Source organism: Phalacrocorax carbo, chromosome 1 (genome assembly GCF_963921805.1).
Source record: "Phalacrocorax carbo chromosome 1, bPhaCar2.1, whole genome shotgun sequence".
NCBI lineage: Eukaryota > Metazoa > Chordata > Aves > Suliformes > Phalacrocoracidae > Phalacrocorax > Phalacrocorax carbo.
Genome location: NC_087513.1, coordinates 176,488,838 through 176,516,045, shown reverse-complemented (window position 1 = coordinate 176,516,045; position 27,208 = coordinate 176,488,838). Strand labels below are relative to the sequence as shown.

The following is a 27,208-nucleotide window of genomic DNA, read 5'->3' as shown; positions in this document are numbered from 1 at the left end:
CATATAGTGCACAGTATTTAAGGATAATGTAATGAACAACAACTGGTAAGAAAGAAAAGAACTTTTTTTTCAATACATTAAAGTGCAAGGGTCATTTGAAGATGAAACCTGGACTGCTTTTTAAAAAGTAGATTGTGAGATAGAGCCTCAGTTGATATGACATAGCTCTGTTACGTTTATTGTTCAATTAGAATATAATGTAACTATGATTACAATTTGCTTACATTACCATAAGTTAATAAAATAACAAACATAACTTGTAAATTTTGTTCTTTGCTTTATTTTGGCTGCTTTTAATTGCTTGGATTTTCTTTAATTGTAAAGAGTGTATGTTTGAGGGGATAAATTCTCACTTGTGCTGTCAGACCCGGCTAATCATTCCCTACTTATCCACATTTCTAAAGACCTAAGATTTTTGCTTGAAAAGAGGCTTAGAAGCAATTGTCTTGTGTTCATTAATCCATAAACATTTGATTTCAAATCAGATTGCCAGCAGACATAACCTCTTTGCATTGCTACAACAGAGACTTGATTTGATTAATCAAACAGCTCTGATTCACTGAATTGTCTCCAGAATATCTGTCCCTGACAATACTATGCAAATAACTGCTGATGTTGTGCTGGCATCCTCAGCTTTATAAAACTGTTACATTTTCCTCCATGAAAACATCAAAATTGTTTATATAGTTCCACAACTATTCTACATAACGGCCACTGCATCTAATGTGCGCAGTCTTTAATCCACGTTCTATTCTTGGCTTTGAAAATAAGTGTCACCTTTAAGATGCTGTTTCTCTATACCTCAGTCTACCCTTTACTGAAAGAGCAGCAATGATATTTCTTTATTGTAAACCACTTTAAAATTCATACAAACTACATAAACAAACGTTTAAAAAAATTTGTAGGACCTATGCAACATTATATCCCATATAAGTCTTTTTGCCTGCTCTGTTTGAAATAGCTCTCATTTATACAGAACTAAACGGGAAATAGGAAAGCTTTATAGTTTAAGATTGCAAAACCAAATATGCTAATTAAGCCTACACAGTTAATACTAACTGTTGCTAAAACAGCACAAGACAGTAACATGCAACAGATGTATGATTCACTTCATAACAAATAATGGTTAATCTGTGGGAGTATTTGCTCATTCTCCTGTGAAATACAGCAAAAGTGAAAAACAGTAAGCCAGTGGTCAGGGCACGAGAGAGGAAAATGGTAGGAATACCCTTGCTACCTTTGGTTGGACGATAGGGAGAGAAGCCAAAGCACACTAAAGAGATGGAAACACTAAGTCTGCAACCTCAGCAAAAAGAGCAGGAGTCACAAAACTTTCATCAGTAGATGTCTACAAAGTGACAGTTCCCAAGCCCAGAAAAAAACCTTCAAAGACCAACAGGAATCTTGGACAGAAGGCTTTAGAGGAAGCAGTAAAATCTGTGAAAGAAGGAAGTATCTATTTTTTCCTGCGCTGTCTTAAATACAGCAGCTCCCAAATGAGGGTTGGTGCAAGTACTGATGCAACTAACTGGTCCACCCTGCTGGTTGACCCTGAGGAGCACCGTGTGACTAGCCCACTGATAAAGACTCCTTTGAGACCACCAAGACTTTTGCTTTCCAGGAAAACATGTTCACAATTAAATTGGTCAGCTCTTCAGTGTTGTATCAAATAACTACATTAACTGAGAATAGGCAAGAAACCTCAGCCAGCCTACTATGACTCTGCCAAAGTGCAGATTGGTTAGATTACGTTATTTCTCACTTCCCATTTGACACAATCTGTCTCTTCTTATGATTCAGAGAACTGAAGGATGGACCTTCTGGTACGATCTTAGTCTAAGCCCACCATCTTGTTTTGGTAAGCTTCTTAGCAAATACTTGTGCATATTAAACTGAGTATTTTCAGTATTCCTGGGAGATAAATTAGGTTACAAGCATTTGGTGTACATGCAGCCTCACCTCATTCACCGTGTGATAAAGCGATACACTAAATCATTCATGGGATTACTGACAATGTACTTCTATTTCATAATTTATATGTATTAACATCAAAAAATGTATGTTACTACTTGCATCAGTTACTTTTTTATGATTTGTTCTAGATTTTCCTTGCTGAAGTTTTATGTATTTATTGCATTTTGAACCGTAGTGTGTGTATTCAATGGTAATTGCTTAAAGAATTACAGAACAGTTGGTGATTTCTTTTCAGATTTTTGGCAGAGATTGAAGTCTCAGTACAAGTGGAAAAAATGCTCGTTTGTTTTAGAAATAGAAAGTGCAAATCTTTTGATTATTACATTGGTAAAAATATGAGTCATTTCCCCAGAGAAAAGGAAGCAAAATGAGAGGAAAAAAGGATGCCAGAGTTGTAAAGAAGAGGTGCAAGACCCTCTCCCCACCTCTAGAGGTATCAAGCCTTTCTACTTTAGCAATCTTGGTTCAGAATAGGGTTGTGGTCAACAGTGAAACTTCTTTCAGACTTTCAACTACTCTCAACTGGGCTTTTGCCCAGCATGCAGATTAGCATAATACACTGTCTGTGTTAAAAGAAAGGTCCACGACTTGACACAGCAGGAGTGCTGCAAGTCAGAACGGAGTTGCTTGAAAAAACTGAATAAGGAAGTCTGAACACTGCATTTATTTACTTTTATTTTTATTAATAGTAAAGATGTGTCCCATCATACACTTGTATTCAGTCCAAGCACCTATCACCTGGCTTTGTAAATGATGTTACATTGCTTGGAGGTGATTCTCACAGCCTAATCTTAAAATAAGAAGTTTCAACTCAATTGAAATGCAAAGACAAAATACTGCGTTCCTTTCCTGGCTGAGCTTTTATTTAATGTGCCAGATTAAGAAGCTTGCTCTGCTTTACTGGATCAGAGTCAACACAGTTTGTCCAAGAAACTCAAGAGATAAGGGGAAAACAAGTCTTAATCAGGAAAAATTCTCAATAAAACAAATGGGTATTTTGTCTGAGTACGGTCTGCAGAATTTAGCACAATATTTTGCCTCAGCTAAGTCTGCAAAAGTGGACTGCTGCTTTCATACCTATATTTTGGGACAGCTACCCCAATCCAGAAAAAAGTAAAAACAAACTTCTCCCTTTCTGATGTTTGCTTTTATCAAGCTTTCAGTAACTAGGAATCCCCCAAAGAAAATTCACACAGCAAGTTGGAACAGCATAATCTGAAGCTCCCGTGGGTTTGGATTAAGTATAATGCATCTCACCATTGCGTTGAACCACCTCAAAATACCATAGATCCATGGACTAAAAAATGTTAATTCTTTTGTCCCCTGTGCTTAGAAAATAATAACATCTATTTTATTACTGTACAAGTTCCTGTTAAGGGCAGAGACGATCCTAACAACTCTACACTCAGAAGTTCTTTATTCCTTAAAACACTGGATGTAGCCTGATTTGCATATTCAACCGTTTTCGTCAGTATACTCCTCAAATTTTTTTCTATAAATTTCATGCTTTCCTGCTGTTTTTAAGATGCTAAAAGTATCACAAATATTAAAAACTGAAACTCAATTTATGGAGCTTGGAAATTCCATTCTGGAAATGTTTATCTTTAGACAGTACCTAAAAAGTGCTGTCTATATGCATAAGTAGCTCAAAAGTGGGCCATGACAGAAAGCGCCCATGTAGTACCAGAAATTATTTCAGTGTGCCTAAAACTACTCACTGCAGGTCACCCTGCTGACAGACTAAACCAAGTCCAAGCCACATATTAAGTACACAGCTATAGTAGAGCTACGCTTATAAAAACATCAGATAGGTGATTTGATGGTTAAACTTGTCATTGTGGAGACAGTCTGACTCCCAGTTTCCCTAATTCTTGCTATTTAAAGTGAATTAATGCTTCATATTTAAAAACAGAGATTACTCAAGGAGCCACAAAAGCAGGATAGTGCTGCATGAAAGAAAAAAAGAGTCTTAGGGATCTCTGAGTCTCCTGCAGGTTCCTGGTTGTGGGAGACAGAAAGGGGGATTATCACACAGACCTAAGGAGACAGATTCAGCTCTTGATTACAAGCAAAAACATCAGTGAAAACAGGTGTAATTTCACAAATATAAAATTAATGGATGTGAAATCAGGATTGGGCTCAGATAGCCTTTACACAGAGGCACATATGTACACACAGCTCTAACCTCAACAAAGAAAGTCTTAACTTGGGAGTAAATTATATTAGCATTTTCTTGGCCTTTTTCCATGACTATAAAGTGGCATTAGTGTAAATATGACTCAGACTTGGGATCCCTGGTCACTGTCGCAGCCAAGAGCCTAAGTATATGAAATTTCCTTGGCTCTGCTAAAACACTAGTGCTAAATTCTGGGAAATGATAACACTGATTCATCTCAAAACAGTCTATATATAACAGCAGGACTAGGCACACATAAAATTATGCACTATCTTGCCTCAAGGTTAGCAACATATTCCTAGTAGAAGGAAAAATGTTATTTTCATTCCCTGCAATCATGTGATAAATAGCTGTAGGGCAGATTCAGCAAGATCTCGAAGGTTGTGATTTTACAATATAATGAATGTATGTCTCGCTTTTTGCCACCTGAAAAAAAGCAAAACAAAGCAGGACTTGTCAGTATTTTGCTTATGGCAGAAATCAGACAATGTCCAGAACCCTTTATGAGACACACTGCTACCTTCTTAACTAGTTTGATTATAACACTGACTCCAATACTTCAATAGCTTGGCTTTCCAGCATATGGCATAATTGGAAGCAGCAGCCAGCAGGTATCACATGTGAATGGGAAATGTCTCCCACTGAGTAACTACTGACTGTGAACCAAATATGTGGTCTTGTAGGTAGGTTTGGGGGGGGACAGAGGGGGAAGAAGAAGGAAAAAAAAAAAGGTATATTGAAAAGGCGAGGATTCTTAGAAGGGTGGAGCATCTGTGCAGGATATGTAGCAAGCAAATTACCTAGAAAGTTCAGAAATAGAAAGTACAAAAAAAAAAGTCATTGAGTTTAGATCAAAAATGAAGAGATGAGACAATAGTAAAGGAACATTTTAAGAGGTATAAAACAACTGTTTATCCAGATTGCTTACCTAAAATAAACAGCAAATCTTAAAAGTGGTTTTAAAGGAATGGTAATCCTTTGGTTAACAGCAACCCAAACCCATGGGCAATTTCAGGAGACACTTTAACAAAGGTGGGAGACTGAGAAGTACATTCTTAGGAGCGAATAGATTCAAACTACAGCACAAAAAAAACTGGAGAAGGCAACTTGTGGACAGGACTGCTCACCTTGCTTGCCAAGGAACTGGCATTTGCTCCTATCCTACTCATTTTTGTCAAGATGGAGTAGACAGTGGATGAAATGTTTTATTCTGATCATGCTTCCTATAAAGCACTGTGTTTTGCTGAAGTAAAAACTGAATACAGGCATATCTGTACTATCACCATCATGACTTAATGGCCTGTGTTAAATTAAATTTTGATTTTGGTATTTCATATTACTCCACTTTGGGGGGGAACAACTGAGTTATAACCATTGTACGCAGCTGCAATCACTGATGCAATCGTGCATAGTTTGCAAAACAGTAGCACCAACATTGAGGAAGGCGTGGAAATACATTGGAATTATACCAGATGGTAATGCAAGCCTGGCAGGAAGTTTTAGGGGTACTGATGTTAATAGCACCAACAGGGACTTTACTTCAGCCACAGGACCAAATTGCATGGTTTTGCCAGGCAGTAGGGCAGAGATTCACTTTGCATCACTTTAGAAGTGTAAAAGGACCTAGAATAAGTACACATGTAATTCATATCCTCAGAGGCACCTTTACATTGCAAGATAGTATAACATGATTTTACACTGAAGTAGGTAATGCAGTATAAAATCGTGTTAATGATAAGGTATTGTAGTTTCACCTGTACATAGCTAGTTGAGATCAACCCCAGGTGCATTGTTCAGGGCTGACCTTGACCAGCTACATCAAGGTATGAAATACCTCCTTCTTGTCTCCAGAGGATTTTACATTCAGACAGATACCTCACAACAGCAATCTTGATGTAAAATACACCTTTTTTTTTTTTCAGTGAAGATAAAGCCTTAACAAAAATGAGAAAAAGGAACATCATGTTTAAAGAGGAATGAGTGTACAGCACAGTCCAAATGTAGCTGAGATCAAGTCTATCTCAGTCAATTCAGTTATGCAGACAAAACACAAACCCTAAATTTCTCCCTTTGTATTTTAAAAGGTTTCTAAGAGCAGCAAAATTTACAGGAGAAAATGTCAAACAAACTGGCTTCACAGATATAAAGTCATATGAATTTTTTGTCATATGAATTTTTTGTGTTTACAAGATTGCATCTTCTTGTGCAAGAGTTAATGCACCAGTTATTATGCTGCGGCTTATAAGCTTCAGCTGGATGTGGTGGCAGTTCAGATTTCATGACAGAATGCTAACTTATCTTTGCTATTGAAAAAACTAATGAGGTGGTAAATAGTTGTAGAGCGATGTTACATGCAGTGATATGCAGGTTTTGCGGGTTTCTCATTATCTGTGTAACTGTATACACGTAAAAGTAATGAAAACCCAAAACAGGCAGCAAAAGCTTAAGGCTTCAAAATTGGAATAGAATTGTGTTAGTGTTTTCTAACAGAAATATGATAAATTCAAGCAATCCCCCAAAAAGCGCCTCAATATTTCAGATAGGGTTTTCTTCTAGGTCTAAGGTCTCATGGGCAGTGCTTGGGTGAAGATGACAATTAAGCTAACACAGCCAATTTATTCTCATGCTGGTTTTATTCTAGTTGAGGCAATGGCATAATGTTAAGCAGTCTTAAGGCTTCTCTTTGTTATGCTTGTTGCCTATGGCTTTTAATTGAAGGTGCTATCACAGCATCCCTATCAGACTCCAAATGTCATGAGCAGTAGCAAGCAGCAGCACACAGTGCAGAGGACTCTCCTGACCCCCAACTATCTTTACTGAGGACAGCAGGCAGTAGGATATAACACTCTTCAGTAGCTAGAGGCTTCCCAAAATGAACTTGAACAATACTGAATACAAGCTAGGCTTCCATTTAGCACTAGGACACGAAAATGTTAAAAAATGCCAAGTGTGAGATAGTGAATGCAGAATGTTTTTTAATGCTGCCACCACTGATCCAAAGAATGAAAGTTCTGAAATCGGGAATTACTTCTGTGACATATTTATGACAGATAAAAATCATAAATGGCAACAAGAAGCACTTTGTCTGGAGCTGATCTGCACCATCTATAAAGCGCCTTAGTAGGCATCGCATGAAACCGCTCTGCTGAAAAGTGCTCAGCATGCTGCTTTAAACAAGCAGACTCAAGGATCACTGACATTCTGTATATCACAGCAGCACTGCCAGCTTTCTTATTAAAAGCCTAAGTTTTCCTACAAGTCCAGACATCCACACTGAGCTTTTAACCATTTTGAAATGTAGATATATAAATATTTTCATCTCCCATACGAATCTCCCTTTCAAATTGCTGAATTCAAGAAGCACTATCCAGTTACTGAGTTGCAATCTCCAGTGTTCTGCTTTGTGATTTACATTTTTTGCTGTTGTTTTCAGAATCAATTTTCTGTCATAAGTCTCAGTGAGATACCACACCTATTACAAATTGTGAATGCATTATGCCCTCTGTGAGAAAAGTATGAACAATCTAATAAAAAAAAAAGCAAGCAAGCAAAACATATATAAAAGAATTATTTTGTCTGCTTGTTTTAACTATGACAGATACAGGATGGCTACAAAAATAGCTGGTGAAATCCAGCAGGCCAGCTGGTACTACACTATTGCACAGTCTTCCAGCAGCTGTAGGTGAAGATAGAGGATTTTGGTTGTGTATGTCTGTAATATATATGTTAACTGCTCGGAAGGAAAATGATTCATACGAGCCATTAGACCGTACAAAACTAGTTTCACTCCTCCGTAATGCACATCTAGGATGCCTATATAACATCAGTTACAAGTGAATCAGATTTGGTCATTACTGAAATGCAGGTGCATAACGCTGCAAAACCAGACATCTCTGTTCATCCCATACCTGCTTCTAGTACTTAAAAGTCCAAATTAAACTACTTCTGATTTTGACATGCAACTTAGGGCCAGATATATTTACTCCTTCAGTTCCAGTTATAACCAGAAGGAGCTGTCCCAGCTAACATCTCTGCAAATCCATGGTTATGAAGTTAGGCCCTAGTTTCTCCTCTGCCAAACCTTCAGCTCAGTTTTACAATCCAAATGTAGCATGCCACCGAGCTACAGAGGGAAAATATGTGATACGTATGGCAGGAATGGATTTTCTTCTCAGATTTGTATTAATAACTATAATTCATTCTAATTTGATTCTTCTAAACCTACTGGAACAAGTCAAAGCAAGTATCTATTTAGTTTATAAAGTGTTTTACTTCCCATATTATGCTTCTGTCTAGATACGTTCCAAAATGCTTCAAATCTTTGAATCTTAATGAAGCCAGTTTGTTTGTTAAGAGTCCTTACCTACAGCAACGTGTGGTTATGAGCTGGGTGTGCTACAACAGATCATACACAAAATGTGCCACTTCTCTGCTGTGATACGTGTATTCATTTGAGGGGAAATCTCAGATTTCTAATATGTGCATACATATGTTTATGAAAATCAGTGTGCTTAGAGAATAAAAGAGGAGATTAAAAAGAGAAGAAAGGACAGTGACAATATCTCATAAAAGAGATGTATTTAAGCATCAGCCAAATGACACTATTTTTCATATCATTTATAGTGGAAGCTTGAAGACTAAAATACTCCACAAGCCATTAGTTTCTTGGTACTCTGTGACGGATTAGAATATTTCTTAATCAACTGCTAAAGCACAGAAGGCGGCCAAAGCCTAGATTTGAGCAAAGCTGAGTAATAGTGAAATCCAGGGACGTTCAGCAAGGTTGCTATCAATAGACACAACACACAACCACAGAAGTGCATCTTAAAACTCAGTTAAAATCAGTTTCTTAAAACTCTTGAAGGGCACCTACTATTTTGACAATTACTTATTCCAGAATTTGAAAAATCCCATTAAGAAACAAAAGTTCTGATTTGCGATCAGGGAAGCAGATTAAAAAAAACAAAAATGTTACAAGATTCAAATTACTTGCTGAAGGTTCCGGACCACCCCTTGGCCTGCAGGCACTTTGAAAGCCTACGCAGCCCACCCAGAGTTGGTCCTGGTCTCCCAGTTAAATATTACGGACTGCATGAGGTTTGTTGCAATGTATTAAATTTATAGCAAAAACAAAGAAAAACAAAAGTAAGTGTATTTAAATCTCATTCATACAACATATTTTCATCTCATTCACACAAGATCAACGTTCACACAATTCATAGCAATAGTCACCTACAGCTTCATTGTCCACCTGGACTGTACCAGTACCCTCAAAAGGATGACCATCAGAAGTCAAGACAAACAGGATCGGGGCAAACCAAGGATGGCTTCCCTTCACTCTATCCATGTTTTCCATCTGCTTCCACAGTATAGACAAGCATTACCATTTTTAAGTCATTGCAGTTTGAGGAAGGAAAAAAGAGCTGTAAAATAAAAATAAAATGCCAATCATACTAGCGGATCACCTATCTTGTCTCATTTTGTATTTCTGCTGATTGACAACCTGGTGCTCTTGTAGCATACAAAGGCAAAAAAAATCAGCCGTTCATTTCAAACTGAAACATTTGACAGATGTAACAGCTTTCTGAAACGAAACTGATGAAATCTCAAATAGGAAAGTCCATCTCCTGTACGGGGGAGAGATTAAATTTCAACAGACAAGGTTTGCTGTCCTTAGACAGATGCAGATTTAATTTGGTTTTTTATTTATCTGGCAGTCATAAAAAATATGGGAGATGACTAGGGCTTTGCTATTGGTGAATAGTCTACCTCCTGCTGCTCTGGATGCCACAGACTTCAATGCAAGCCATGTTTCAGGGTACTGTTGTCACAAACTGAAGGCAATTTCAAATTCTCTTACTGGTAACACTAGCACTTCACTGATAGTTTGACCTGTATTTTTGAAATAGCTAAAGTGAAACAATCTGACAAGTGACTGAAAATTCATACGGCTATAGTCACATACCTAAACCAGAGAGGTAAAAGAAGCATTTTTACACTGTAATGTGAATGGCCAGATATGACCGAGGGTAGAGATCAAAAGTTTAAAACTTCCTTTTTCTCTCTTCACATTCACAGAACAAGGTACCAAGGAACATGCAGCGCTGAGGAAAAACAGAAATACTGAGAACAGCACAAAAACAAAATAACTGCTGTTTCATTGCACCATCTTCCTAAAATAGATAGCTGTACGAATGGCCAGGTAACAATTTAATAAAAAGTCAGTAAGAGTCTTTCTATTGCTTCGGGAGCCTTTGAATTTAAGCTATAATCTAACGAAGATTTTCGCAAAGGCCACTGTGAATGTTATACGTTTTTGCATACATTTTTGTGCGCATATACATTATTCAAATAATATCTTTTCTTAAAGAAATACATACCCTTAAAACCCTTCTCTCAACTTCAGTGAGAAAACTGGACTGGATCATGCTCTTCACTGGTGAAGTGAAGAGTAGGGATTGCACTGGATCATACTTTGCTCTGGATCGTACTTTTCACTGGTATGGGATACATCTCACCCAACTGGATCCATCAGCTTCAACAACAGGTTTAAACCAGTGTGTTTTCTTTAGGGTGGAGTGAATCATGACCCCAGTGAAGCAGATTAGATTTGACGTACAGTTAGACAAGATGAATCCCACCATAATGTCAACAGAAGCAAAATCAGGTACTGTGTGCACAGGCGCTGCCAGCCAAGTATGCTGTTGAAAATTATACAAATTGTACTATTTGTGAACATCATTTACAGAAATTAGGTTAGATCCACAATCAGAAGTTGGGCATCTGAGGCAACCCTGACGTTCGGATATATTCATTACATGCTGCAAGGAGAGGGACTGGCATAACAACAGATTCACAAAAGCTACCCCACTGAATGGAAAGCTACTATAAACAGGGGTTAAATATCACTCCCTTTCAGGCTCTGCAATCGTATTCTACACAGGAAGGAGGTGTTCTCTTAAATAAAAATTCATGAGCCTGCACCCTTTTCTGGAGCTCCTGGACCCCTTCCTGTAAAACCAAACTTTAGTCAAAACTTTATTCCAAAAAGATACTGGTAGAAGATAGAGACTCGCATAAACCTCAGTGGTGGAAGTATTCCACCATGAAGTTCAGTAGCAAATCCTTTATTTCTGTTACAGATGCTGAGTGAACGCTCCCTGTAATAACCCGATATATAGGTCATATATAGAAACATATATATCCTACAGATGCCTTTACATCAGAAACACAATTGCCTCCATAACCTTCTGTTTTGGGAAGGAGCACAAATTATGAGACAGAAATTTGCATCTGTGATCTATCAGGTTTAGCCATTTAAGAGAGATTACTCCTAGCTACCAATCAACAAGAGGCTATAACAGTGGCACATACCATTCACAACTGAAACACGGTCTTCCTCTTACGTTTTTTGGTGTTTTAAAGGCTGTATGACCACATAAGGCATTGGCTAAAGTAGCTCATTTGATCAAAAATATTGTACAGGCAGATATTTAACAATTTGTAACAGTTAAGAAAACCAATAACAGAATTCTCTTACTACTAACACATGAAAGCCTAGGAGGTACTAAGAATCTCCTGCAAAATTACAAATAAAAGTAGTTGCATCTAACAATTAATTTGGCTGGAAGGAATGAGGGAGAATGGATGAATATCAGTTTGAGGCTACTGAGTGTTTTACAAATCAATATCAATAGCTATCCTCTTTCAGCTATCAGCCTGTGAGAATATCCCATTTAATTTTTTGGAGTGGGGAGAGGTTGCTATTTTAAAATGCTCTCTAGATCTTGTTTCTGTGAACCTGGGGGAGGAAACAAAGGAAGGAAGAAAAATTTGACAGCTGATCCTCCACATTTTATCAAATTCAGCTCAAAATAAAATGATTTTTCATTCACTTGACTCCCAATTAATTTTACATATCATTTAGATTTTGGAAATATTATAACATCATCCTACCTCTTTTATAAAGAAGTTAACATGAGGAAGAGATGCAGATGGTGTAAATCAGCAGATTTACCCCAGTGTGGATTTAGCTTCAAATGTTGCACTGTTACTCTAAGAAAGGGCTCCTAATATTCCCCTTGTTGCAAGAAGTGTGCATATTCCAGAACAACTTTCAAGTAATAATATTTGTGCACAAAAAATTCAGCGTGGCATTTCACAAAAGAAATGGCAAAACTACAACATCAGCTCATAGGAAACCAGAGACTACACACCAACAAATCCTGACAAATGCTGAATTACTCAATTTTCCCTCTGTGCAACAGAAGATGCAGGACAACCCATGCCAAGACTTTAAAACAAATCTCCCCCGCAGCTCACTAGCTGCAAAAGAAATAACAAGAAGAAACAAAGAATGGGTAGCTTTAGAGACTGGTACCATTTGGACACCTCGGTATGACTACAGATCAGACTTTTATCACACATAATTCATGGTACTCCCAAAACTGAAAACTAAATTGAGAACACAGGCCAAATCTTTCCAAGATTTGAAATACCAGATTTTTTAGTAAGATCAGTATGAATTCAATAGCAAAATTATAGTGGCCCCAATGCTTCCCTGAATCCTTAGGTCCTAGGAATAATCTACACGTGGTTTTGTATGGCTACGGTTTTGTATGGCTACAACAATGTTGCTATACGAAACAATTTGATTATTTATTTATTTGAAGTTTTCATAATTGCATGACCAATGTAATAGTGCAGTAATACCAATTTAAGGTTTCTTCTGTCAGTAATGGCTATTCCTATTCCCAGAGAGAGTTTATAGCTCACTAGAACACAATCCATTACAACAAAATTATTGCAACCATATTAGAAGGAACTCCTTTATATGATATTTTCATTATAAAGGAACAGTTAAGATGATACGCATTTTATGTGTAGACAAGCACTTAAAATCTCAGCTAGGTAAGATGCCCCTTAAGGTGCAAATGTCCTGCTAAAAGAAACCAGTGGAAATGAACAGAAGATGCTCCCTCCCTACACACTTCAGTAAAATATGATAGCATCCATTCATTTCTTATCTACAACCTGGGAAATCTTCTTCCAGCCAATGGAATGTTATCTCACGTAAACCAGAAATTAACTGATTAAATGCCCACATCAGTCTATTGGGATAATCATTTTACATGCATTCCACCACCAGCTGGAAAGTCAAAGCAGTAACAAAGGAAGAAGAAAGTAATTTATGACTTTGTGTGTGTTTGTTTTTCCTTCAGCAAAGGCATGGATATTACAGAATGGATCTGAGATGGCTGTACTTGAGTAGCAACTGAGGAAACTTCAGAGTATAGACTTTACAGACCACCATGACATTTGGTGGGAGAAGGGATACCAAAAATTCAGGTATCACCTGTAATTCCTGTTAGATCTTTCAGAACATGGTACATCCATTTTGTCAGATATATTCTGTATGTTTGGTGCAATTAAGTGCTAGAGTAAGAAGACACAGCTTCTCCTGAAATAAATGAAACTTGAACACAGCTATTCTTGAACTGAATTTGCCTATATGAGGATTGGTCCATTAGGTATTATGTGTCTGTCCTTGTATAAAATATGTCTAGATGAACAGTTCTACTGAGAAAATAAGAATCCTAGCACTGATGAAGCAATCTTACTTAGGACTTGAAACCTGCACTTCAGACAGGTAGACTGTGCCCATACAGACTCGCTGAATGTAAATGGGTCACAGTTTTCATATCTTTAACATCTGTTGTTTATACCCAAGAAAGCACATCAGGGGCAAGAAAATTAATTCCCCAATTGCTGTCAACCGAGTTAGGGAACAGCAATAAACAGCTTACTGTAAGCCTCTAGCTACAATAAAATTGCTGTCAATAAAGTGTGGCTGATATGGTTTTGCTGTGCTAGAAGAATACGTTCTTTGGAAGTGAAAATCTGAAATGGAAACTAAAAAGATCCCTCCTTGTTCCTATATACAAAAGAACATTATCACAAAATTCCAACAGCATTAAACTCTCAGGATCCAGTTCTCACTCCAGTGTGTGGCACACATTTATTAGCATTTGTGAAACTTTGGCTTTGCACATTCAGGACAGATGAGACCTCAGTGATTCTGATAAAAATCTTTTGCATGGGAAACGTTTAAAGAGCAATGAAGCTTGCTAAGCTTTCACTGTATCGGTATACACAAAACGTTCCCTACTCTAGTTTAGCATTTCTACTGTCACTATTGAAAATGGTATTATAGCTAAGGGTTATGTTCAGATTTCCATTATAACCCCCAGTTTTCACATGCTCTTAACTTTCTGAAAAATTCTTCTTTTCAGCTGAAATTTTCCATGCTTGATCTCAGCTCAAAGATGAATTTCTTTAGACAGTTGAGCAAAATCCGTTAACCTATTTTCCAGTTATACACGGATAGAAAAAACACACTGTACATTTTAACCATTTCTAATATTTTAGTATTGATATAGATATATAAATATATAGAACTAAAAAACAATTGAATTTTACATGCAGATGTTTTCCCAGGTGACTAGTCCTCACCCAAGACTAATATCCATGCTAACACATAAAACAAATTAAGCACTTAAAAAGAAACAATGGAATTTTATTTTTTTTATACTAAGCGGTAAAACAAGGCCACCAAAAATAATACCACGCACAGAATTATGGAGTACTATGGTTACAGAATTTTAATATTTGCAGGTGACGTAGACTCTGCACTGCTGTTCCAATGCAGGTTTCCATCGATTTATGCACCTCGAAATTGCCACTCTCAGCATATCAAATTAAGAGTCATTATTGTTTTCAGTGTTTCTTTTCTCTTACATAAAGCCTAAAGTTACAAATTTAAACACTCCAGAGTAAGAAAACATCAATTACATTTGCCACAGAAAGCTTAAGTGATGTGCATTGATCAGCAGGAGCCTGGCTACTCTTTCCTTTATCAGGCAAAAAGTCCATTGACTGAAAAAGGAGTAAAGCAAGCTCCATAGAGCTTATGTTATTATCTATATGATTAAAAACATACCTTAGTATGGAATGCGCTTAATGTGTCAGCCAAGCCCCAAATCCTTAATTTCTGCCATTAGAGTACAGAAATAAGAGGACAGTGTTATCATTTACTTAGCTTTTCTGAATCTACTAGAACTGTGCACATTTCCAAATGTTATAAATTATCATCTTGATTCAGAAAAGTGCTTAGAGTGTGCTTACGGCCATCTTTCTCGAAGACAACATCTGAAGTCATTTGGACTTTCAGGATCTGCTTCAGTCCCACCACTTTAAATGAAAGTTAAGCACATGCCTAAATGCGATTTGATTAGGAATGAAGACTGAAGGTTTTGCTCATAATCCATACTGATACATATTTTTAAACTTGTGTTATTTGTCACTGCTGTACTTCAAATCTGTTTAAATGAAGTTGTTATCATTTAAAACTGGGATAACCATGGTAAATTGGCCCTAATTTCTTTTATTATTTAATCTATTGTTAATCTAATGACACTGAGTAGGAGTTTTTTGTCTGTTTATTTGCTCTTTGTAAGAGGTCTTTCACTCAGAAGAATACAACATGTCGTCTTCTACTGTATTTCTATGTAGCTGTTTGGTGTAGTGACTTACTAATTTGTAGTGCATTTTAAAGTTCAATCAAATACTGAAAAGAACACTGATTGAGAAGCCTGCATAGATTTCAGTATTCTTTATGAGTCATAACACTGATTTTGGAAGCTTAGCTGTATAAGCTGGTGGTGTGCAACATCCTTTCCATACTCCTAATTATGTGAATTAGCATTTAGAACAATCCCAAGTTCAAGTATTCAAAAATGCTCTTTTCAGAGCATCCACCAGGTTTACTGCAAGATAGGCACTTGAAGAAGGCTTTGGTTTTTATACTGGGTACTTCTGAAACATCAGTCTGTGCCATTCGAAGTGACACGTGAAGACTTAACCACAGAATTTCCACTAAATTTACTGATGATTGCACAAAAATTGCCCAGCGAAAAAATACTAAGAAATTTGTACTGAACAATGTATATTTGAATGTTAAAAGCTTTTTGACTTAGGACCCAGTTCTCACAGATGTCTAGGGCCAAGCTCCTATTCAAAGTAATGGGATTTTGCTTGAATGAAGTCCAAGTGTGGACTTTGAGCTCAGCTCTCCATTAATGTATCTGCAAGATACATTGCATGAGTATTTACCTTGGACTGAAAGAAACTGTAAATAAAAATGGAGGATGCTAGTATTTCGTAGATATATATTAATCCTATATTTCTTCTTTCCCTGTCTTAACATCCTCCACAATTCCCGCACCCTTTGCAAACCACATAAAGAAAACTTGCCGAATATATAAGTAACTTAATACAACTTCTACCATTAGATACAGAGAAATTAATTGTTAAGCCTCAAGAAAACAGTATAGTGGCACAGAACTAAGTATCACTTCCTAAAGGAATTTTAAAAAATGTTTTTCAGATACTGTGGCATTAGCACACGCTACTCTTCAGTAAGATTTTTAAGTCTGAATACTTTGCTTAAATGCCATATTTTATCAGAAATCTAAAAAAAGAGCCATGAAAATATATTTAACTCCTGTGCCAATTAATATTAGCTAAAATGCATCCTAACTTCAGGGGTTACAGACAGAATAAAAGGAGGGCTGCGAATGAATACTACCATTGCTGGCTATACTCTTCCAGCCAAAAGTGACATGGGGGCATAAAAAGGTTACGTCCCATAACACTCATCGTTGGGAAAACAAAAAGACACTATCTCCTTCCCCACAGAATAAAAATACATTAGCTCGGTTTAGATACCTGTCTACCAAAGGAAGAGTTATATTTTCAGTTACATGTAAAATTGCAGCTTTTGCAGGGAGTGATCCGAATCATGTGATACGAGTATCTGCTGACTCCAGAAAGGATTCAATAAGACTTCAGTGGAATTTGAATCAGGTCCATATACAGGTATAACGATTTATATCATTATTAATCTGAAATCGGTATATTTAATGTAATGAACATAGGTAACTCTGAAAATAACGCCAGTAGTTATTGTGTGATTCCACCCCCCCCCACCCCCATATTCAGTTTCACTGTGCAGAGCTTATACATTCTGTCAGGTAAATAATTTTTTTGTGTCTTAATTGCCTCTAGATGCTGTGGGGGATTAAATCTGAGTTTCCTAATAGAGTTTGGAAAGCTAATTTAAGTTAAATTAACATCTCAGAACAGAAAAAGAATGTGTGGGTACGGGGTGTTACATTTTGTAACTAAAACTGGGGAGAAAATTTCAGCCGAGTAACCACAGATTATTCAGAGCTCTTCTATAAAGTTGTTTGGTTTTTTTTAATTGGCTCTGTTTTTTAACTTACGCTGACAGTATGTATACGGTGCTGTGTAACAGCCTGAAGACAGCTCCGGGAGTATACCCTTCTTTAAAGTCCTTAGAAAGGTTAAAGTTTTGTGACAACCTTCTGCGATGTTTTCAGTATCTGGTTGTAAGTACAAGTTGTTTTAGAGCAGTTACTTTAGCAGAATTGCCTCAGAAGTGCTTGTTTTATTCTTAGCATCTTGTTAGTGTGACACCTTACAGACACCCAAAGTCAAGACACAGTTCTGGGAACGTCACATTCGTCTCAGATAAGGCTAACGCAACAGCAAGAGGACGACTTTATCCTAAACTTGGCTACTGTCAAAATCTTTTTGCAAAGACAAGCCTAAATGTGTCTCGCTTGATTCTCTGAGGTTCATATCTCTAATAAATTTAGACAAATCACCATCACTTGGAGGGTACAGCACCGGCAGGAATACGAGCGTGACTCCTAACACCTACAGAGCCGGCGCAGCGAAAGCGAGGCACCAAGGAAGCTGCCTCGCCAACACGCAAACCTAACTACTGACCGCTCCGGTGCGACTATCATTAAATAAAAGGTTCTTTGGCTGTAATATCAGCTTCATCCTCCCCTCCCTCCACCACCCCCCCAGCCTTTTCCCAGCTACTGCAGGGCTGGCACCGGGCCAGCCTAGGCGACGTGGTACCTCAGTGCCATCTACAGGCTGCGCCGGCACGCTCCTTGAGTGGCAAAAGACAAGCACCGATAAAATAAATTAGACAGCGCCGCATTTAAATCTTTATTAGCAAGGAATTATTAGACCTAAGAAAAACTAATGCTGGATTTGGTTGAAATATGAGTTTCTCAGCCCCCTAATCCCTCTTCATATGGCGTATTTCACAGTTTAAAATGAGTTATGACAGATCACTTATGCATTACTAAGATGAGAAAATATTTACAATGGGCTGACTTTTTTTTTTTTTTTTTTCCCTGCATAATTCAGATGTATTCAGAGAACGCACTCCTTTCAAAAGTATGCTTTGGCCATTTTTTTTAAAAAAAAAAATGCAACAAACTGTCTATGCGATACCAACTTCAACCTATTACAACAAAATAATTTTGAACTCAAAACAGAGGAAGACTTCCATATGGCTTACTTATATCCTACCAACAAACCACGTGCTTCACAGATGAAGTAGCCTGGAAATTCGGCTGTCTTTGTTAGGGAAAAAAAATTAACCCCTTTAATAACACTAACTCAGCGAGGTTCCAAATCAGCTTGAACTGCGAAAAGAAACTCAAGCCAACTCACTTCAAAATTTGAAACTGAATGTACATATCACTTCAATCTTGAAACAGTCACATTTTCTGACTGAAATTTGGCATATCAGGAAACAGTGTTTCTTCTTCAATAACTTTTACATTTGGACAGTCAGATACTGGGGAGAAAAAAAAAAAAGTTTTTTTTTTTCCAGGTTTGTTTATGCACATGTATATGCATATGCATGGATGCATAACAGTCCTTTAACAATCGGTATTCTTCAAAACCCAAAGTATCAGAGACATTTCGCAAATGCATGGTTAAGCCCCAGGTAAATGATAAAGGGGACAAGTTTTGTTTTTGTTTGGTTTTGTTGGTGTTTTTTTTTGTTCCCCCCATAATATAACTAAATTAAATTAGGCTGAAACAAAAAAAACCCACAACATAGTGGCACTTTTAATACTGGTTGATCGGGCACTTGTATGCAGTACTTATAGACCAGTAAAAGTGCTCGTTTACCTGTCTGGTGTGTAAGGGGCCCTTTGTCTTGAAGCCTCCTTGGGAACTGCACTCTGAGGCACTGAAGTGATCTGAACTAGTGGAAGAGCGTTTGGAAAGGGTGTCACAACCACCAACAAAGGTGTTGTCCAACGGGAGTTCCTGAATCACGTGGTGCTTTTTCATTGAAACTGGAGTGTCAGGTTTGAGATGAAAAGCAGACTGTGGAGAGGCAGATTTGTAATGCTTGGCCAGATCAGGACTGTTAGGCTTAAAGGTTGTTGGTGGTGCTGTGCCCCAGTCAAATCTTCCTATACTTTGCTCCTCCAGCTCCGCTGGAAGGCTTATTGTCCCGTTGATAGGTTCATGAACTGCATCATCCGGTTTGGACTCCTCAATGGTCACAAAGTTCAAAAGAGAGCTCTTCGGAGATTTCCTTTTCTTCCTTTTCTTTTTCTTGTTTTGCTTGTTCTCCTGATTAGGAGACATCCACTCAGCACCTTGCTTGCTCCTCTGGGCGGCTTTGAATCTGGATGCATGTCGACAGCGAACAAGAACCGTGACAAATATCACCACTATGACAACCATGGCACCTGCCACAATAGCGATCATGATCGTGAGATAGTCCTCGTTTTGGTAGGGCTGGCTACTGTCCCCTATGTTCCGGTCCAGAGGCGTTTCCATAGTCCTGCGTATCAAGTCATAAATATAAGAGGCATTTCCAGCAGTATCATTTACATACAAAAATACAAGCACAAGAGTATGCAGGGATTTGGGATAACCCAAATCACTTATGTTGACAACTAGGCGATGCAGCCCCACATCATTAGGAGTTGGTTTTTCTTCCAGAGTGATATTACCTGTCACCGGATCAATCCGAAACAAACCCTTGTTATTTCCGCTTACAATCGTGTACTTAAGCTCGGCGTTCATTCCGGTGTCTATATCCACAGCAAAGACTTCGGCTACCACCGATCCTGGAATTGCTGAGAGTGGCACTAGCTTAAAAGAAGTATTAGAAGGCGGGTAGATGACAACGGGGCTGTTGTCGTTAACATCCATGACGTTTATGGTTACTTTCGCTGTAGAAGAGCGAGGAGGTTGCCCTCCATCCACTGCCTTAACATCAAAGGTGTAGGAGCTCTGCTGTTCTCGGTCAAAAGAAACATTGGACTTTATAACTCCAGAGTATGGATCCAGCACAAAGTTTTCATTGTCATTCAGGATGGAAAGGGTCACTGCTTTATTCTCCCCGGCATCCGCATCGGTCACCGTGATCACCCCCACCGTGCTATACTTTGGTAAGTTCTCCGATACGAAAAACTGGAAGTGATTATGAGTGAATTTGGGACTGTTGTCATTTTCATCCAACACAGTAACAATTACAGCTGCTTGACTCTGCAAAGGAGGGGTGCCATTGTCTCGGGCTGTAACAGTGAAAATGAAACGTTCCTGCTCTTCTCTGTCAAAAACTCTGGAGGCTGTCAAAACTCCTGTCTTTCGATCCAGATCGAAAAAGGAGGCATTAGGGCCAAGCTGATAAACAATGTCTGCATTTTTCCCACTGTCTTCATCTGTGGCACTAATAGTTGTTAAGTATAGACCACGCCGGTTGTTTTCAGAAACTGACAGCTCAATTACAGGCTGGCTGAAAATCGGAGGGTTGTCATTTTCATCCTCCAGTTTAACTCTTACCAGGGCAGTCTGGTTCAAACTGGGCTTGCCAGAATCAGAAGCAACAATTTTAAAGCTGAATTCTTTGGTGCCCTCATAGTCCAACAAGGAAGAGGTCTCTAACAAATACTGGTTGTCGTAAACCGCCTTCAAGTGGAAGGGGACCTCTCTCTCAATGAAACAGATCACTTTGCCGTTCACATCAGTGTCCTTATCTGAAACCGTAATTAGGGCAATCTTTGTATTGATGGGATCTTTCTCAGATAAGTACACTGTGCCATTGATGGGACTTATTATGTACCTGAGGTCTATGTTAGGAGGGTTATCGTTTACATCAGTGACATTGATGGTAACAGTTGCCCGAGCCGGTGTAGAGCTACCATCACTAGCCAACACTGTCACTTTGTGAACAGCAGTCTCTTCTCGATCTAAGGACCTCTGAACCGTAATCAGCCCTGTGGTGTTGTTTAAAGCAAAAAATCTTTTGGTTGCAGGGGCGACTTGGGCACCAAAAATATATCTGATTTCTGCATTGCTTCCTATATCTGCATCTGTGGCATGAAGCTGAATTACAGAAGTGCCTACAGGGGCATTCTCTGGTATATGAACCTCTACTTGACTCTCTTTAAACACTGGCCTGTTATCATTGACATCACTTACTGTGACTTGCAGGATGGCTGTGCTGGACCTCTGCGGGGTACCTCCATCCTCCACTTTGATTTTCATCACGTAGGTGTCCTTTTGCTCTCTGTCCAAGTTCTGCTGCACGATCAGCTGAGGCCATTTCTCTCCTTCTGGAGTTTCTACAATATCCAGTCCAAAGACACTCTGCCCGTTCAACAACTCGTAGTGCTGCACACCGTTGAAACCTGTGTCAGGATCTGTTGCTGATGGGATTGGAAAGCGGCTGTTGATCAGAGTGTTTTCTGGGATGGAGATATTGATGACGGGGGATGGAAACATAGGTGCATTGTCATTAGTATCCTTTACAATGATTTTTATTTTGATAAGCCTAAAAAAGTCATTGGGGAGAATCACCACTTCAAGTTCAAAGAAACACTCATTTTCTTCTGCATAGGAAGCTCCAGCACAGAGTTTTTCTCTGTCTATTCTGTTAGATGTCGTAAAGATTTCCCCGGTGGTGCTGGACACTTTGACCAGAGGGGCATCCCCTGCTTTAGACACCAGTCTGTAGACAAGGCTGGCACTGGTCCCCGTGGCAGCATTGATGTGAGAAATGTTCAGGTCCTTTGGTATGTTCCCTATGGGTACGTTTTCAGGCAGCTCTTCTCTAATAGTGTAAATAAGTTCTTGAGCTACAGCAGAATCCAGCCTTAAACAGGCAATCAAAGCGGCCAACAGGTAAAAATCCCTCAGGTCCATGATAATGTTTTCTTTTCCCAGATTTTAGGACTTAAAGGTTTCCAGAGAGGAATGATGCGCGATTTGCAAGAGGAGGCGTGCATGGACTGCAGGATGCATTACATCTCATTTCTTATTTGGAGACAGCACTGTCAACACAACCACACAAAACACCATTATTGTTTTTTTAGGCACGACAAATCCACAGTCTCCAACTACTACTTGTTTTTGCAAGGCACACTTGCAGCAGTACATTTTCCTACTGCTCCCTTTTACAAGCAATCCTTCCGGACAAATGCACCAATATCCCGTTGGCTGCATTTGCACAGAGCGAGAATAGAAATAACTATTTGCAAGATTAAGGGTAGCTACAGTTTCGACACGTACTTTCTGAATAATTTCTTGGTACACCGTGTAATCCGTAACGTGCATTCCCCCTCTACCCTCCTCCACCCACTGCTTTGGTGCAAGTGAAAAAAACAAAAAATCTCCCTGCACTACTTCTGGCTTCTAACTGCTATGTCAGCTGCCAAACGTAATTTGTTGTTTGCTTCCATACATATTTTTTAGCTCTTGCAAACCAGATTTCCCTCTGCTCCTTGTGCCTTTCACCCCCTCTATAGCTATCGTATTGGGAAATAACCACCCGGACATGCTGCTGCTGCAGCAGTCGTCACTGGCTACTTCACATCCCTATTAACTGATGAGACAATAACAGGACTTACAGTTTCTTACACTCTAAGCTCAATGTTTCCTCTCCAGATGTTGGATACTTCTCCTTCTGTTTAATAACCTTAAACTTTGTTTGTTTTTAAACACAATATAAATCAGGAGGCTGGAGATGCCAAATGCAACTTAGGAGCAGCCAGCATGTTTACAGATTGGGGGGGGGGGGGGGGAAGGGGGGGAATATATTTTCTGATGACGAGAGGAGGAAAAAAGGTGCAGCCTTTCCCCGTTGACACTGATCTCCCTTCAGGATGTTATTAGCAGCTGCCACACATAAATACTGCAGACTAATAATGCAGGTGAAAAAAAAAAAAAAAAAAAAAGAAAGCGACAGCCAGACTTCTGTTGCATGCTCTGCTAACCGCGAATTACCCGGGTGCAAGGCTGCCAGCACCTACAGCCCGGCGGAACCAGGCAGACCCCGAGCACTAATCTTATCTGCATTAAGCTGCACGGTAGCTGATGCCCGTGATTACTTCCAGCAGAGTGATGCAGGTAGGGATGCAGAGACAGCGAGTAGGTGAGCCTTTGCCACCAACATCAACTGAATCCGAAACACTGATTCTTTCCCTAGATAAATATACTGCGCGTTGGCTTTTTTTTTTTTTTTTTTAAAGAAAATCTCTTTAAATGAAACGCATCACAGTGTATGGGGTAACTTTGCACTTACGTTGGTTGTCTACCTTTGACGATCTGCTGCAGCTAAGCAATGATCTATTCCAGCAGATACAGCACAATGCATCTGGTAAACCACCACTTTTGGAGAAATCAGCAGCAGCCAAACGTTTCCTCCTTCAGATATGTGTTGCTTCAGGGTGGCAAATTAGCAACTCCAGGGAACAAATTCACAGTTCTGTCGTTAGTCATCCTCTCCACGTTTCATTTCTATCAAGCGGCGATCCTTCGGGTGTTTAACGTGCACGCAACAACCCAAACAAACGGCAGGCAAAAAAGAAAAAAAAAAAAAAAAGAAAAAAAAGAAAAATCCGGTGGTGCACTTCTTTAGACCGGGGGTATTTTCCACTCTGCACTGCACACAATTTCCATCCCTCTCTCAGCAGAGCAGAGACGGCTACATGAAGTCTGCAACTTCTTACTGGAAATGGCAAGAGTTGGTCTGGCGGTGCTTCCCTCTCCCTCTTTTATCTCTGGGGTGACAGTGGCCCAACACAAAAAAAAAAAAACAAAACACAGAAAAAAATAATTAAAAAAAAAAATTAAGAAAATTTAAAATCCTAAGAGGTTATTGCTTTAGTGACGGGAGGCAGCGACGGCGCGCCCCCTCCTCCCTCCCAGCCTCTCTCCCGCACACGCTCTCGCCTTCTCTCCTCTCTCTGAACTGAAATTCTTGATATAACTCTCAATAAGCCCAGGGGGAGGGTGTGAGCGCCGCTAAGCCACGCCTCCCGGCGCACCCCATTGGTCGGCGCGGGCGGGGGCGGTGGATGGCGGAGCGCGGCGCTTGCATTGGCCGCCGGGCACGTCGCTCTCCGGGCGGCCCGGGAGGGCGGGGTGGGGGGGGCCGGGGGGACAAGCGGGGCTCAACACCGCGCCGCGCCGCGCCGCGGGGAAGGGTCCGGCGGGGCGGCTCCACGGCGGGGGGCGGGACACGGGGCACGGGGCACGGGGCGCACACCACGGGGACGGGGGAGGAGCGCAGGGTCGCTGCGAGCAGGCGGGCGGGGGCGCAGCGCCGCGGGGGCTGCGGGGGCGGAGGGGGCGCAGCAGGGTCGGGGCCGCCCGGGCGGGCGCGGGGTGGGTGGGGGGGGGGGGGCGGGAGCATCGTCAGGCGTGTGGGTAGCCCCGGGGTCATCCGGAACAACAAGGATTTGGTGTGGTTTTGGGTGTGGGGAGGTGTTTCGGGGAAGGGGGGGGGGGGCGCTTCGCAGGGCGGTCGGTGCCCCCGGGCGGAGAGCGGGGTCGGCGCCGCGCAAAGAGCCGGCCCCAACCCTCCCCCCCGCCGCCCCCGCCGGCTCCGTGTTTAATACATGCCTTTTCATCTATAATTCACGGTCCTCCGACTGCAGCCCCGTCTCGGCTCCCGTTTACGCCTGCACACCTTTCCTCCTTCCCCTTCCCGCAGGGTCAGCCGAGATAAGTTGCCGAAGGACGGGGAGAGCCGCTCCGCTGCTTCGGGTTTTTGTCTGCTTAAACATTGAACTGGAAAACATTCCTCTCTGTGGTTTGATAAATAATAAAAGTGATCGTTTCTCCTTCCCCGTAAGTGACACAGGTGAATTATCCGGCTGGCCGCAAAGAAGCGTCACATGCCTGGAAGACAAGTGTAATAAAATGCCAATGCGTTGCGATACGAGTGACCTCAAAAGTGTGACGAGAAGATTATTATGGTGCATTATATATAGTGCGTTGTATGCAGTGCCTTTTTCAACATTTTCTGAAGCATGAATGAACCTTCATTTGACTGTGCTTTTATGGCTAGCTTTTCTCAGCTTGAACTTGCAAGCGGTATGACACAGTACCTATCCAATTTAGTATGCCCAGGTATGTGGCCGGGCTAGCTGCTGTTTCTGGTTAAGCCTTTGAAATGCATACAAAAAACAAAGATAACATCAGCATTTGACTTTTTCTGTCCGTGGTACGGTATCTAGATAATTTACACATTTCCAGTTGGTAGCACTGGCCAGCTAAAGATCCGAGCTCCTGCCTGGAAGATGTTACATTTTCAGATGCAGGCTCATACCTTTAGACTCCCGTACGTGTGTGAACGTACGACACACCACTAGTGGTGGAGGCTGCTTGTATATCTCAGAGGTCTGTAGTTTGCATGGATTGGTTTTATGTGGTACGTACTGATAAATGTACGTATCCTTGCTAGTCGTACGGATGCAGGCACCGTGCGTGCGGGCGTTGCGCATCCTGTACTTCCATGTTGTGTGAGGATGAAACACTTAGTTTTGCTGCGCTTTGTATCTGTGTCCAAAAGACTCCTGTTACACACAGGAAAAAAATTGATCCTGGTTTTGATGACATCAAGTAATGGTAGCAAACGGAACTGAATCTAATAATAGTTTAAGAAAAATGTTCATTATGTAATGCAGGAAGGCTGGCTAGAGCCCTGGCATTGAAAGGCAAGTGAGTGACATGAAGGAGCAACCTTACTGCCAAACCACTTAGAAAAAGAATTCTGTGAATGAATTAAGTATGCAATTCTTTCGTCTTTTAAAATACAAAGCAGAACAGTCATTAATAAAGAAGATAATTAGAACTACTAGCATTCTGTGTAATGCAGTCTGCTGCTGAAATACGGCATGTTTATGTATGCGTTAATAATGCACACATTTTTCCTGACACTACTCATATCGTAGCAGTATGGCATCACAGACGTTTTATAGCCTCATTCTAGTAACATCACAGACGTATAACATTCTTATTCTAATCACACCATAGTCATTTCAATGTCACATTGTAGTCACATCACATAGCCTGGTAATAATTATTTAACTTTATTGCTAAGCTGAATAGTTTTCTGTTTGCTCAGGGATGACTTTAACTTGTAGTCAGAACTGATTAGCACATGCTCATAAAGGAGCTCTTTTCATGTACACAGGGTTAGCCTCATGAAAAGTTAGGGGAAAAAAAATCAGATTTCAATGAACTGGTGGCTGTTGGAATTAAACCCATCATAGTCACAGTAATAGAATATTTTTGCTCTTTTCTAAGTTATTTTAAAAAGCCGAAGATGTTTACATGCGCACTTTAAAATGCTGTAGTTCTTTAACTAATCATACATTATTAACCCCATGGAAGAGGAAGGTCTTCCGACCATAGTGTTTGCACAACAGATTGTAAAATTGAGGCCCAGAGTGCCAAAAGGTCTAGAACTGTCACAACTGCTTCTAATAATGAGAGAAAATGCATAGAAAGGGCTGAGTTCCTGAGGAGGAGTTGGAATTGCCCAGTGCAGCATTACGCCGGCTCTGAAATGTGAGGAACTGCTCTGAAACCTTTCCCATGTTCACTTGAGTAGCCATGTTTCATCCTCCAGTAAATGTTTATTTGCACACTCTTATATTTGAGAAAACTACGGTATTTGGTATTATGCTCACCTCAAATGCAGCTATGTACTATTATTTATACCATTCCTTAATAGTCTCCTTTCTTTACTGTGATTTATTAGGCTTTTGTCTGCGTATAAGAACCCTGGACTCCTAATCACATCATAACCTATTAAAATGACTCCTGTATTATAGCATATTAACTATTCATCCA

General features: G+C 39.9%; 1 protein-coding gene across 2 annotated transcripts in view; it reads right to left on the bottom strand.

The window, feature by feature from the left end:
• Positions 1-24,448, bottom strand: part of PCDH9 (protocadherin 9) — a 699,593-nt gene extending 675,145 nt beyond the window's left edge. For both annotated transcript variants that reach the window (XM_064440769.1, XM_064440770.1), the window contains exons 1-2: positions 23,649-24,448; positions 19,235-22,398 (exon numbers count right to left, since the gene is read on the bottom strand). In XM_064440769.1, the coding sequence (XP_064296839.1) occupies positions 19,235-22,270 (3,036 nt within the window). In that variant the 5' untranslated portion in view covers positions 22,271-22,398; positions 23,649-24,448. The remainder of the gene's footprint in view (positions 1-19,234; positions 22,399-23,648) is intronic.
• Between the last annotated feature and the right edge of the window lie 2,760 nt (positions 24,449-27,208).